This window comes from Suricata suricatta, chromosome 16 (assembly GCF_006229205.1).
Source record: "Suricata suricatta isolate VVHF042 chromosome 16, meerkat_22Aug2017_6uvM2_HiC, whole genome shotgun sequence".
Lineage (NCBI taxonomy): Eukaryota > Metazoa > Chordata > Mammalia > Carnivora > Herpestidae > Suricata > Suricata suricatta.
Window position 1 is genome coordinate 11,455,639 of NC_043715.1, and position 12,134 is coordinate 11,467,772.

At 54.6% G+C, this 12,134-nt stretch overlaps 1 protein-coding gene across 1 annotated transcript in view; it reads right to left on the minus strand.

The window, feature by feature from the left end:
• ZNRF1 (zinc and ring finger 1) overlaps positions 1 to 12,134 on the minus strand; it is a 99,228-nt gene that overhangs the window by 1,503 nt on the left and 85,591 nt on the right. The window contains exons 3-4 of the mRNA XM_029925010.1: positions 2,447 to 2,552; positions 777 to 868 (exon numbers count right to left, since the gene is read on the minus strand). Coding sequence (XP_029780870.1) covers positions 811 to 868; positions 2,447 to 2,552 — 164 coding nt within the window. The 3' untranslated portion in view covers positions 777 to 810. The remainder of the gene's footprint in view (positions 1 to 776; positions 869 to 2,446; positions 2,553 to 12,134) is intronic.

Genomic DNA, 12,134 nt, shown 5'->3' on the forward strand with positions numbered 1-12,134 from the left:
GGGACAGGCGAGGATAGTCAGCAGAAAAGCAAGGTGCCCTGGGAAAGAAATGGACAGTCAGAATGGACGGTTATACAGGGGACCACGTGTGCCCACCTGGGCGGGGGGAAGGCAGTCGTACTGGCCTGCTGCAGCTGATTCATCTGGAAGCGTGTGTGTGTGTGTGTGTGTGTGTGTGTGTGTGAGAGAGAGAGAGAGAGAGAGAGAGAGAGAGAGAGAGAGAGAGAGAGAGAGAGTGTATGTGACTGTGGATGTGAGTGTGACTGTGTATGAGCGGGAAAGAGTGCGTGTGTGAGGGAGGTGGCCTGCAGGCAGAAGAGCAGTGGCTGATCACTGATGAGCACCACAGGGGACAGTGCACCGGCCCATGGGATGTCTTGTTTAGTAAGTGTGATGTCCACCCTCGTCCCCGAAGAAGCAGAGACCCCGAGACGCAGGCTGGCCCTGGCCGTGCCTCACGCACAGGGCGGGGCTGGTGCAAACCCGGCGTCGGTCCCACAGCTTTGCTGCTGCTGCTCCCACCAGCACATTCCAAGGGGGTCTTTCTGACCCTCCCTGTGGGACACTCACTGTAGATGTCTGCAACACACGGGTCTCTTCCCAAGGAACCTGGCTCTGCGGAGGAACTCCTTCACAACAAGGGCGTCTGTATTTCCTGTCCTCCCCAGAGAATCACTCCCCCCACAGAACCACTGACAAGATGCTCTCCCACCTCCAGGCCCCAGAGTGACTCGACCCTCGGCCTTGAGCCCGGAACACCCCCAACCGCGGCTCACCTTTGAGAGGAGTCAGCAAGCGAGCCCAGCAGGGTCAGTCCGCGGGATGTTCTGGACAAGATCTGTTCACTTCAAACCACGAATCTATGCAACTGAGGCAGAGAGGTGGCAAGGGAAGACATGTTACTCGCGGCCCAGGCACTCCCTACGGGGCGCTCTCCGAGGGTCAGGCTTCTGAGCAGGGGGCTGCTAAATCTCACTTGCTCGCACCTCAGGAAAAAACAAGCATGTCCTCAGACACCCAGTTTTTGAAGCAGGAAGAAGAGCGCCAGGATGGATCTTGGCTCAGCCTGAGGTATCAGCCTGGCATGGTGGGTACAGGGTCGGGCGGAGCTGGCTGCTGCAGGAAACGGGGAGTGTGGCCCTGAGAGGGACCAAGGCCTCGCCTGCGTGGAGCCCCAAGGGAGGCGACAACGACCAGGGAGAAGGTGAGAGCGGGAGGGCCGTGCAGGGCAGTGAGCCCACTGTCTCTCAGGCTCAAAGCATAAGGAGAAACCAAGACCCAGCAGGCTAGCCATTGCTCTGAGCTCCGGGGTCCCGGGAACCCCCTCTTCTGTTGAAGGGGCAGCCTTGAGACTCCCTCCCTGGTGGGACTTCTCAGGACGCTCCCGGCTCTAGCTGGCTTGGTCAGCTGTGGTGGGACATTGCTGAGGGGGGCCAGACAGGAGGCTAACAGTGAAGCGCTGGTCTCTAGCATTCAGAGAAAGGACCATCTGAAGCACACAGGGAACAGAGATTGCCCAAAACAGCTTTCCGACTTGTAAGCCAACACCAGGCAATTTTCAAAGACAGGAACCAGGTAGATAATTTGCATCGTTCTCCCCCAGAGCCAAACATTTCCATCTTCCAGTTCTGAGTGGTGCCTTCTGGAGACACTGGAGCAATCTGTGCTGGGCCCAGGCCAGCAGCACCCTCTGCGCCCCAGCCCAAACTCTAGCCTCTCACAAACCAGCCACGTCTGTGCACCAATGAGGTGCGCAACCGTCTTGTGGCCAACGGCCCAGCGAGTCAGGCTTTGGAAAGCCCGTGTGTCAGGAGAAGCTCTGGGACTCAAGGAGCCGAGAGCAGATGGCACAGCATGTCCTCCCATCTCGGGTAAGGAGGTGTCTTCTTTCTAGCTGGAATCAAGAACGAGGCTCGTACTGGGGCCTGAGGACAAATCTCAGCCCTGCTAATTATAGCAGCTCTCAGGGCTGTGGCCCACAGGTAGTGGCTATTCCTGCCTCTGTCCCCCTGGGGAGAAGGGGCGGGTGCAGGGGTGGCACACACGCCCCTCCCTGCTGCCTCCCTGGCACAGATGACGGTCCTCATACCGGAGAGCAGAGGGGCCCTCGGAGGAAGGCTCAGGGAGACGATGGAGAACCAGCCTTCCAGGTGGGGTCCTCAGTGCCTCCAACCTGTGGGGCTCCACGGGTCTCCCTGTCAGCCCCCACCCTCCAGGCCTACAGACCAGAGACCTCTGCCCTGCACTCGGCATGTTCAGACCTTCCATCTGTGGGCCTCTGCCTCGACCCCACTCAGAGCCCTTGGCAGGGAGGACAGGTCATCCCGCAACCAGAGGGGACAGAATGGCTAGTGACAAGGGTCCATCCTTCTCTCCTCCACCTGCATGGAAGGGGCCCTCTGGGGTCTCAGATGGGGCTGAGCTGGCCCTGCCAACCCTTTCGTACCTTTTGTGATAAATGCACAGGCAAGGCAGCCTGGCTATCGTGTCCCCTTGAAGCAGCTCCTCCAGGCAGATCACACACTCACCCGCATCTTTAGTCAGCACGTCATCTGCAAAGAGAGGGCAGAGGAGAGTGGGAGAGGGTCAGTCACCAACAGGCAGGTGGCGCAAGGCAGGTATGGGTCTAGGAGCTGGCTGGGACTGCTTGGGTCCCTGAAGTGGGCAAGGCTCTGTAGGCGACACAGAAGACCAAGGGTACTTTGACCTGAACGCCCTCACTGCAGAGACAAGACAGGCACACTGCACATTAATTATCTGAAGACAGATGGGAGTAATGACCAAACGGACCAGGGGATGGAGGCCAAAAAGGGCTGGGAGTGGGATAGGCAGGTGGCAGAAGCAACTATTTCCCTAAACAGAGCGTCTGGCAAACAGACACTCTGCAGGTCTGGTTTGGAAAAGCACGGTGACGGGATCCGAGGCAGAGTGAATGGAAGAGACGGGTGCTCCAGCCGCTACTGGTGCATGCATGATTCCAACAGGTGGAACCAGCCCATATCCCCCAGCTGGTACGTGGATACACAGGTGTGGTCCATCCACACAACAGAATATTACTCAGCCGTGAGGAGGAATGAAGAACCGAGGCAGGCCACAACGTGGGCGGACTGCAACAACACTATGCTGAGAAGCTGGACACAAAAAGTCACCTATTGAACGATTCCATTATATGAAATGTGCAAAACAGACCAATTAGGACAAAAAGCAGATCAGGGGCTAGGCAAGAGAGAATGAGTGACTCTTTCATGAGTAAAGGGTTTTCTTTTTCCCCTTTTTTGACGGTAAGAACACCTACCATGAGATCTACCCTCTCAACAGGTTTTTATGTGTACACTGTGGTGTTGCTAACCAGAGGCACAAGGCTGTACACTGGTTCTCCAGAACTTCTTCATCTGGCATGACTGAAGCCCTGCACCCCTTGAAGAGCAACTCCCCATTTCCCTGTCCCCTCAGCTCCTGGTGACCGCCATTCTGCCCCCTGGCTCTTTGAGGACCATATTTTAGATACCTCATGAAAGTACAATCGTGCCAGGGGTTTTCTACCAAAAATGTGTGTAACTAGATGGACATGGTGGTTGCAGAGCTCTGTGAGCATCCTGAACGCTACTGGGTTGTGCAGCTCAATTTAAAAAAGAGGGGCGCCTGGGTGGCTCAGTCTGTTAAGCATCTGGCATCAGCTCAGGTCATGATCTCATGATTCGTACGTTCAATCCCTGAGTTGGGCTCTGTGCTGACAGCTAGCTCAGAGCCTGGAGCCTGCTTCAGATTCTGTATCTCCCTCTCTCTCTCTCTCTCTCCCTCTCTCTAACCCTCCCCTGCTCATGCTCTCTCTCTCTCTCAAAATAAAAAATAAAATAACATAAAGAAGAAGAGAAAAAGGCCCCCCACCTAAGAGAATGAATGGGAAGAAGCTACTGCACGCCACAGGCCCCTAGCACAGCCACAGCTGGAAACGCCTGGGCAGAATGGGGAGAACACCAGGGCTGAGTCAGCAGCCCTTTATTAAATTTCTGTGACATTCCAGGCACTGGCAAGTCAGTGAATCAGTCACGGTCCTGGGACTGAAGTCCTAGTCTCACAGGGGAGGCCAACAAGAAAATGGGAATGGGCAGCAGAGTATTTCTAGGAAGCCCCATGATGCAGACAGCCCCACGCACGAGGGTATGGCAGATGTCTCATCAGGGCAGGGACTGTTCGGGGAAGGACATTCCAGGCAAAGGGAACAATATCTGAGCATCGGGAACTGCAGCGAGTTGGCTATGGCCTCTGCAGAAAGAACGGGGGGCGGTGGGGGGGAGTCATGGGGAGGGTGGGACCAACTCCCCAGGACGGACTCATGTTCTGCTGTAGTGTGGAGGCTTCACCTGGTTCACCGGGAGGCCCTGGAGACACATTCTGATCACATCTGGTCTCTGCTGACTACTGGTGAAGGCACGGAAAGAGTCCAGAGATGGGAAGCCCGGTATGGAGGCTGTCATAGCAATGCAGGAGCAATGGATTCAGGGCCTGCACTAGCCACGGGGGCAAGAAGGGCAGCCAGGCAAGTCGTGGGTGCTCATCACTATGAGAGGGGACCCAGGAGGAGGAGACAGGCATGACAGGTGAGTTCAGAGTTGGGTGGGGAGCGCTGACCAGGCATCTCCATTTGAACAAACTAATGGAAACCTCTGGGGGGCTATTCAAGTCTAGATCTGGGGCTTAGAGGAGGGACCTGGGTGATGGGTATAGGTGTAGGATAAAGAGATTAGACTGACATGTACGAAGGCCCAAGACAGAACCCAGGTTAACTCGGACATCTGGAAGGCAGGTACAAGAGGTAAAGGAAGCAAAGGTTACTCAGAAGTTTCCCAAACCACAGGAAAAATACCAAGACTATGGGGTTACGGATGTTAAGCAGAGCCCGAAGCAGGATCAGTTCCCCACTACTGAGAGATTTTAATTGTCCCTGAGCACTGCCAGTGAGACACATCCTGAGGTTGTATGTGTGTGTTCAACTGAGCCCCACAATCTTACGAGCTAGACAGGGCATGTGTGATATTTCCATTCTGCAGAGGAAGATACTGAAGCCAGAGAAGTCCAACATCATGCCTGAGAGGCCCTTTGTGAGTGGCGGTGCAGGGCCTGGGACCTTCTGCTCGGTGCCCTCCTCTACTGCTGTTTCTGGGTGCTCTTTGATGACCTTGGTGGAAAGGAAAACATGTGGGGCCCAGAAAACAAGGTTTCTGGGTGTTTTTTTTATTTTTAAAATGTTTTTTTAATTTATTAATTAGAGAGAGAGAGAGAGAGAGAGAGCATGAGCAGGGGAGGGGCAGAGAGAGGAAAACACAGGATGGGAAGCAGATTCCAGGCTGTGAGCTGTCAGCACAGAGCCCAAGACAGGGCTCGAACCCATGAACTGCAAGGTCATGACCTAAACCGAAGTTGGCTGCTTAACCGACTGAGCCACCCAGGCACACCCCCTACCTTTTTTAAAGTAGGCTTCATGCCCAGCACAGAGCCCAACGAGGGGCTTGAACTCATGACTCAGGTCAAGACCTGAGTTCATATCAAGAGTTGAATGCTTAACTAAGTCACTCCGGTGCCCCCAAAATGAGAATTCTTCACAGCTTATAAGGCTAAGATGCCTGAAAGCTCCCCACCAAGAACCTTGAGGGAAAAGCCTAAGATAGGACCAGGTCAATACTGAAGTCCCTGTGCCCTTGAGCTGTGACAGAAGTCACTCTCTGCTTCCTGGCCATGACAATTTGTGGTCATTTTTTGTTAGCATCAGATTAACCCACAGGCCCACCTGAAAGGGTGACAAGAACCAAAACTGACAAAGCAAATGGCACATCATCAGCCTGCCATTGAGAAGGGAGCCTCCGACTCGGAACGTGGCAAGTGGCAGATCAGTAAAAGGGCATGATCCCATTTCTCAAGGAACCAGACACCCTCCATATTGAGATGTATGTTCCTACGTGCTTGTGTTGGCACAGAAAACCTCTGGGAGAATATACACTCTGATGGCGAAGGAAAGGAGGACTAGAAGAAAAATGTCTTTATATTTTGAAATTTGTTTGCACATGCATTGCTCTTATAATGAAAAGCCCCAATAAAGAAATGTACTGGTGTTTTCACCTGGCTCTGAAATATCAGAAAGAGGGGATGGACCGGCGGACCATCAGAAGGAGATGAGTGACAGAGCAAGTACAGTAAAACGCAGACTCCAGACGGTGGGTGCTCTGCGCGTGCACTGCAAAGCCCCCAAACTTTGCTGTATGTTTGATGTTTTCATGATAAAACAATGGAGGAAAACATTCCAATAAAGATGGGAGGGAACACGGTCTAGCTCTGAGGAGGCAGAGAAATACCACAGAGCCTCCTTGGAGCCCTGTCCGCCTCAGGCGTCTCAGGGGTAAAGGGAGTCTGGGCCCCAGCCCCGTTTCATGGCTCCTCCCCACCCCGACTTATGATTTCCTATGCCTGCAGTGCAGTAATGTTAGAGATTCCAAATGAGTGTCCTGGGCATTTCCCCCCACTGACTGGCACCCCAGCTGTGAGCCCAATGGGCAGGTTAGAATCCCGAGTCCCTGAGCCTCTGTCTGCGCTCTCTACCTGCTCCAGGCCAGAGCTGAGGTGAGAGAGATACAGGGAGGGAGCCAGGAATGGAGAGAAGGCCTGAGGTTTGCTTGACACTCCCCTTTTCATACTGGATGTCACTAGGGGAAGACGTAAGAGGCACAAGGGCGGTTCCTTTTCTTATCAAGGACTCAGGCTTGAGCACATGAAGGTCAGATGCATTTTCTTACAATCAATCACCATTTGCACACAGTGCAGTGTTGTGTCTCGCCAGACAGCCTGGGGCTGTGGCGCTGGGTAGGGGGACTCCAGTGTGAGCTGCCCCACTGGGCTGCAGAAGGGGCCTCCAGGCAAGGGGACAGGGGAGCTCAGGGCCGGGGCCCTGACAGCCTGGGGAAGCGGGTGACGCCCACGCCCGGCCCGGTGCCCAGGGAGCAGTAGTCTTCCCAGAGCGGAAGGCTGGCGGTACACAGATCCAGCCACATGCCTGAACCGGTTGAGTAAAACTTCCTGTCCCAATCCCTGGGGCCCTGGAGTCAGCAGCCCCCAGATGTCCCTGGGAGCTCCACAGGGGAGTGGAAATGGCTGAAGCTGACGGCTGGCCATCAACTGGTTCCATACTCTTCTTGCCGGAGGCTGCTGCCTGCTGTCAGAGACCTCGAGCCACAAAGCTGAGGACCCTGGGCCTGGCACAAATTGAGGCCACTTGGAATATGGACACAAACATCCTTTGGTGTTCCCAGAGGAGGGGCTTCAACTGACGCTGGTTGATGAGAACCCAGGAATGAAGCTGTGCTTTCTGCTTTTTCCTAATTGCTACCCCCCCCCGCCACAAACCACCCCTTCTCCACTCCCTGCCCCACCAGGTCCCTGATACCCTAGGCAAAGCCAATGTCACTGCCCAAGAGGGAGTTTAGAAGTGTCTGGTCTGAGTGGGGGTGGTGCTAAATGATGCCAATATCTGTCTCTCCAACTAGACCAGGGGGCCAAACGAGAGGCAAAGCTCTCTGGCACCACAGCGGGAGGGATGCTACCAGTGCAGGGACTGGGGTGGGGGGTGGCTGCATACTTCTGCTCCCGCCCTGAGATACAGGGTAGGGGGACACTGACAGCTGCTGTTTGTCAAAGTAAGATCTAAGAGGAGGAGAAAAAGGAGGCTTCATTTCCTTGGGGCCAGCTGTATGCCAGAACTTCACAGAAACATCTCAATGAATCCTAAAGATCCTGCCGGGGTCTCTGGATCAGCTCAAGCAGCTTATAAGTGGCCTTGACTCCCAAGACAAGTTCCACATGGCCACCTTACCTCCTTTCCTTAAAAGACCAGGCAATGGAGTCTCTTCCCTTGGGGCTGGAAAATAGCACCCATCTCACTCACAGCTTCAGATCTCTCCTTGTGACTGTGCACGCATGCACGCAGGGGCTCCAGGGGGTGGAGGAAACCAGGAGTAGGGCTGCTATGTGGGGCTGGGTTGGCCTGTGGAGTGCAGGCTCCACATTCCCCAAGGGACTGCCCGAATGGCTGGCCTGGCGGCATGGAGGGGGCGGGAAGGCCCCAATAGCCACAGCTCCCTTTCTGCTGGCAGCCTGGAGGGAAGGCTGAAGTTGGTGCAGCTCTAAGCCAGCGGCTGAGCAGGACGCATTTCCTCTTGTGCCTGATGGCAGTCAGGGCCCTGGCGGGAAGGAAGGTGGGAGCCAGAGGGAGAACCCCTAGCAAATGACGCAGACACACTGGCCCCACCTCCTGGCCTCATTTCCTGCCCAGGTGCAGCAGAGCCTGCTCTAGCAGCCTCCTCCACAAGGGCAGAGCCGCTGGCCCAGTCTCCTGGGGGGCGGGGAGGGGCAGTGCTCTATCAGCAACGGGTCTCACCAGCTCCCTTCTTGGGGAATCTCCAGGAAGAGGGCAAACTTGGAGCAGAGAGTTTACCTGCCAGTGGTGGCGTGCCCACCCCAGCGCCCCAGACCGTGGGGGCACACTCCAGTTGTTCTGGTGGGCTGGGCTGCAATGATGGGAGCCCAGAGGGGTCAGCCAATAAAGCTCGGCCAGAGGGCTTCATTGCTACCGACGCTCCCCACCGCAACCCCGCTCAAGTCTCTTTTCCTGTAACCACCCGATTCCGATTTCCCCACTGCGGCAAGCCCCTGTGGGTCTCCCGCCCATGGGCTCCCCACTCTCCCAGCGGCCCTCTGGTCAGCAGCCCTCCTCCTGTAGGAAGGGCACCAGGGCAGACACCTCCAAGTCTGCACTGCCACAGCATCTAACAGTAGCCCCTGGGCTGGGCACACTCCACGGCCAGGACATGACTCCCCCAGGCCTAAGAAAAGGCATTTCCACCCCAACCACAGGCTCTCAGTAGAGACACAGGCCAAATAAGCACCACCACCACAAGTCTGCTGGCTTGGGGTAACTGCACAGGAGGCATTCCTGCCTTTGTAGGGAGTCAGATTCCCTCCCCTTTAAAGAAACTTTGTGTGACATGCGCATTTTAAGAAACCTGAAGCTGGGGGCTATGACCTTTGGCAGACAGGAGGGGAAAGGGTAGGTCAGACCTGAGAAGAGAGTATGGGTCCAGAAGAACGAAAGTGAAGAAAGAAGGCTGAGGGGACAGAAGCTCCTGAAGGCACTCTGACAGCTGCCAAGCTCTCCTCAATACTGCTGGCAAAGGAACCTGAACCCCCCAGTATCTACCAGGGCCAAGGACTCTGAGCTAGTCTTGGAATCAGGGCCCCTGAAACTTTCCACTGACGGCTGGCCATCTGTCATGCCCCCGATAGTACTATGGCCCTATTTTGTTCATAACAAAATCAGGTCCCCCATCCAATGTCAAGGCTCATTCTGCGAGCTGAGCAAGATGAAGGTCAAAATTTAAGTGCGTACTCTTTCTTTTTTAGTGTTTATTTATTTATTTCGAGAGAGAGCATGCAAGCAGGGAGGGGCAGAGATAGAGGGAGACAGAGAACCCCAAGCAGGCTCTGCGTGCCCAAAGCAGAGCCAATGTGGGGCTCGAACCCAAGAACCATGAGATCATGACCTGAGCTGAAATCAAGAGCTGAATGATTAGCTGACTGGGCTGCTCAAGAGCTCCTTGTGTGCATATTCATGAGCGTGAGTGCCCTGGTCTCTGAATCACAGATACTGGAAATGGAGAGAAATTAAAGGGCCATTCAAGCTCACCACATTCATCCACAAAAGTGGGTCCCACCAATTCATCCCCCATCTCCCAGGGGTTCTGAGTTCAGAGCCGCCCATGGATGGATCAGTGCTCTGGAGCCCTGCACCCCCCCCCCCCCCCCCCCCCCCCCCCCCCCCCCCCCCCCCCCCGGCGCCACACCATCAGTATGGGGGAACTACTCACAAGCCTTCCTAGCCAGGTGCTTGCCCTGGGAGCACCAGTTACTGGCCTGCACATTTCTCTTGAGCACTGGGTGAACCAGTTAAACTAGTCTTGCCTTTCCTAAATTTTTTTTTTTAATCTGGCAGGCCACTACTGGAGGCCGTCCAATCCACCGCTCAGGCCAGCCCTCATAATAAGAAAAATACTACTCTCTATCTGCCTCATTTAGGAGGTTTCTACTTTTTTTCATTTGGTGGTTAACTAAATTTCATCTTATATAACCACTGCAAATTTTCTAGAAATTTCCCCAATTAGTGCCAGCAATTACAGAAAGCGTGCGCGCGCACGCACGCGCGCGTGTGTGTGTGTGTGTGTGTGTGTGTGTGTGTACACATGAGAAATCTCCAGGGGAGTGACCAGGAGTTCTGGTGAATCTTTATAAGAAAACAGCACTTTTCTCTCCATTCACTAAGAAAGCCTCCTCTTACCCACTTGCCAGAAGATTCTGAAAACTCTACACTTCACAGATTAAAGAACTTATAGAAGTCCTCTCACATTTCTTTTTACTCGAAAAGATAAAGTGAAGCTGGGGAGGTGGGGATGATGAGAGATCCTGGGTAAAATAGGTTCCCGGCAAAACCAAAAACCACCCAGATGTCCTGGCTTGGGACTTTGGACTATGGCCCCTGAAAAGCCTGTCTCTATGTGAGATAAGCTCTGGAGACTTGCACTCCATATACACATCTCTGGTGGCAAATGCCTTCTCTTATCTGGAAGGTTTAGATGTCTTTACAAAACACAGAGGCTGCTATCAGGAGTCAACCATAAAGGCATGAGGTGCACACAGAGGCCAGCCCGCCTTTTCTGAAGCATCTTCATTCCCTGAAGTTAAATTCCACGGACAGGAGCAGATGCAACATGCCTCTTCCTGCCTCTGGTGGTAAAGGGCTGGCTTTTGCAAAAGAGATGTTTGAGTCTCTATTTGCGTGCCCGCGCACACACACACACAAGCACGCACACTCACATCCTGAAGAGGTGGCCCCATCAATTCGAAGAGTGGAAGGTGGAACAGAGCTGAGAATAGCGGTGTCTCAGGCTGGTTGGGCAACTTCCTCGTCTAAGGGGACTCTGACTCTGAGTGTGGCTTCTGCGGGCGGCCTGCGCCAGGCTGGGCTGCCAAGCGGGCTCTCCCGTGGACGTGAGGGGAGAGGGAGAAGGGCCCCTTCCCTGGGGCTGTGGGCAGGGAAGGGAGCTCCAGGCAGCACCGGGCACTTGCAAGGCTCTGGCCTTCCCTGTTCTCCGAACTGGGCGTGCGGGTACTTCTCACTCAGGTGGCCGCAAGAGCACTCTGTCCTCCACAGCTGCCCTTGCAAAGTTCTCCCTGCTGACGTCAAGAGCCCAGTCCTCTCGGGTGGCACCCCCTCTGAGGCTGCTTTGTGTTCTTATGACAGCAAGGCAGTGTCTCCAGAGAACTCTCCTCAGCAGCCCACAGGACAAAAAGCGGTCTTCATGAGGGCTCTGCCCATGTGGAGCATAAGTGAACACAGTTTCTGAGGCCCTGAGCTATGGGAGAAGGCTCGGCTCCCTCCATGGTCCCAGGCAGAGACGAGGAACATGACAGAGGGAGCTGGAGCATCCTTTAAGGAACGTACACTGCCAAGTCTGACAGGAAAGCCCAGAGCTCAGGTGACAAGTTTCAGAGCTGTGGCAGTGGTCTGTCTCCAGGGACAGCGAGAGGCTGTCCACAGGGAAGAAGAGGGGCTTCCTGGGCACCAGGTAGCAAATGAAGGGGAAAGAAATGCTGGGGGCAGAGGCAGGGCCACAACGTTCCCTGTGGCTGGTCCTGTGACCTGAGCAAATACGACCAGACTGAGTGTAGTGGAGACAAGCAGGTAACCGTGTGCCCACAAGTACTCTACATCTTTCTGCTGAGCAAGGAAATCAGAGATAAAGGAATAGTACGGTGTGTTTTTAGAACAAACGTCAGGTTGGTCAGATTTACTTCGAGGGAACAATATGGAATCATCAGGCCTTCCTGGGCTAATGCTGTGTGGAGGCAGGAACCCAAGGACAGCTCTGTAAGGAGAGTCTACTCAGGAAACTCCACCGTCAGGAGGGGGTTCAACGGATCATAGGCTCATCTCCCGTCCAGTCCACAGGCTCTGAGAAATCACAGAACTCGGCCCAAGCACTGCAATGACTTTAACCCCAGAAGTAGCCCCATGACGTGGCCAGAGCACACCA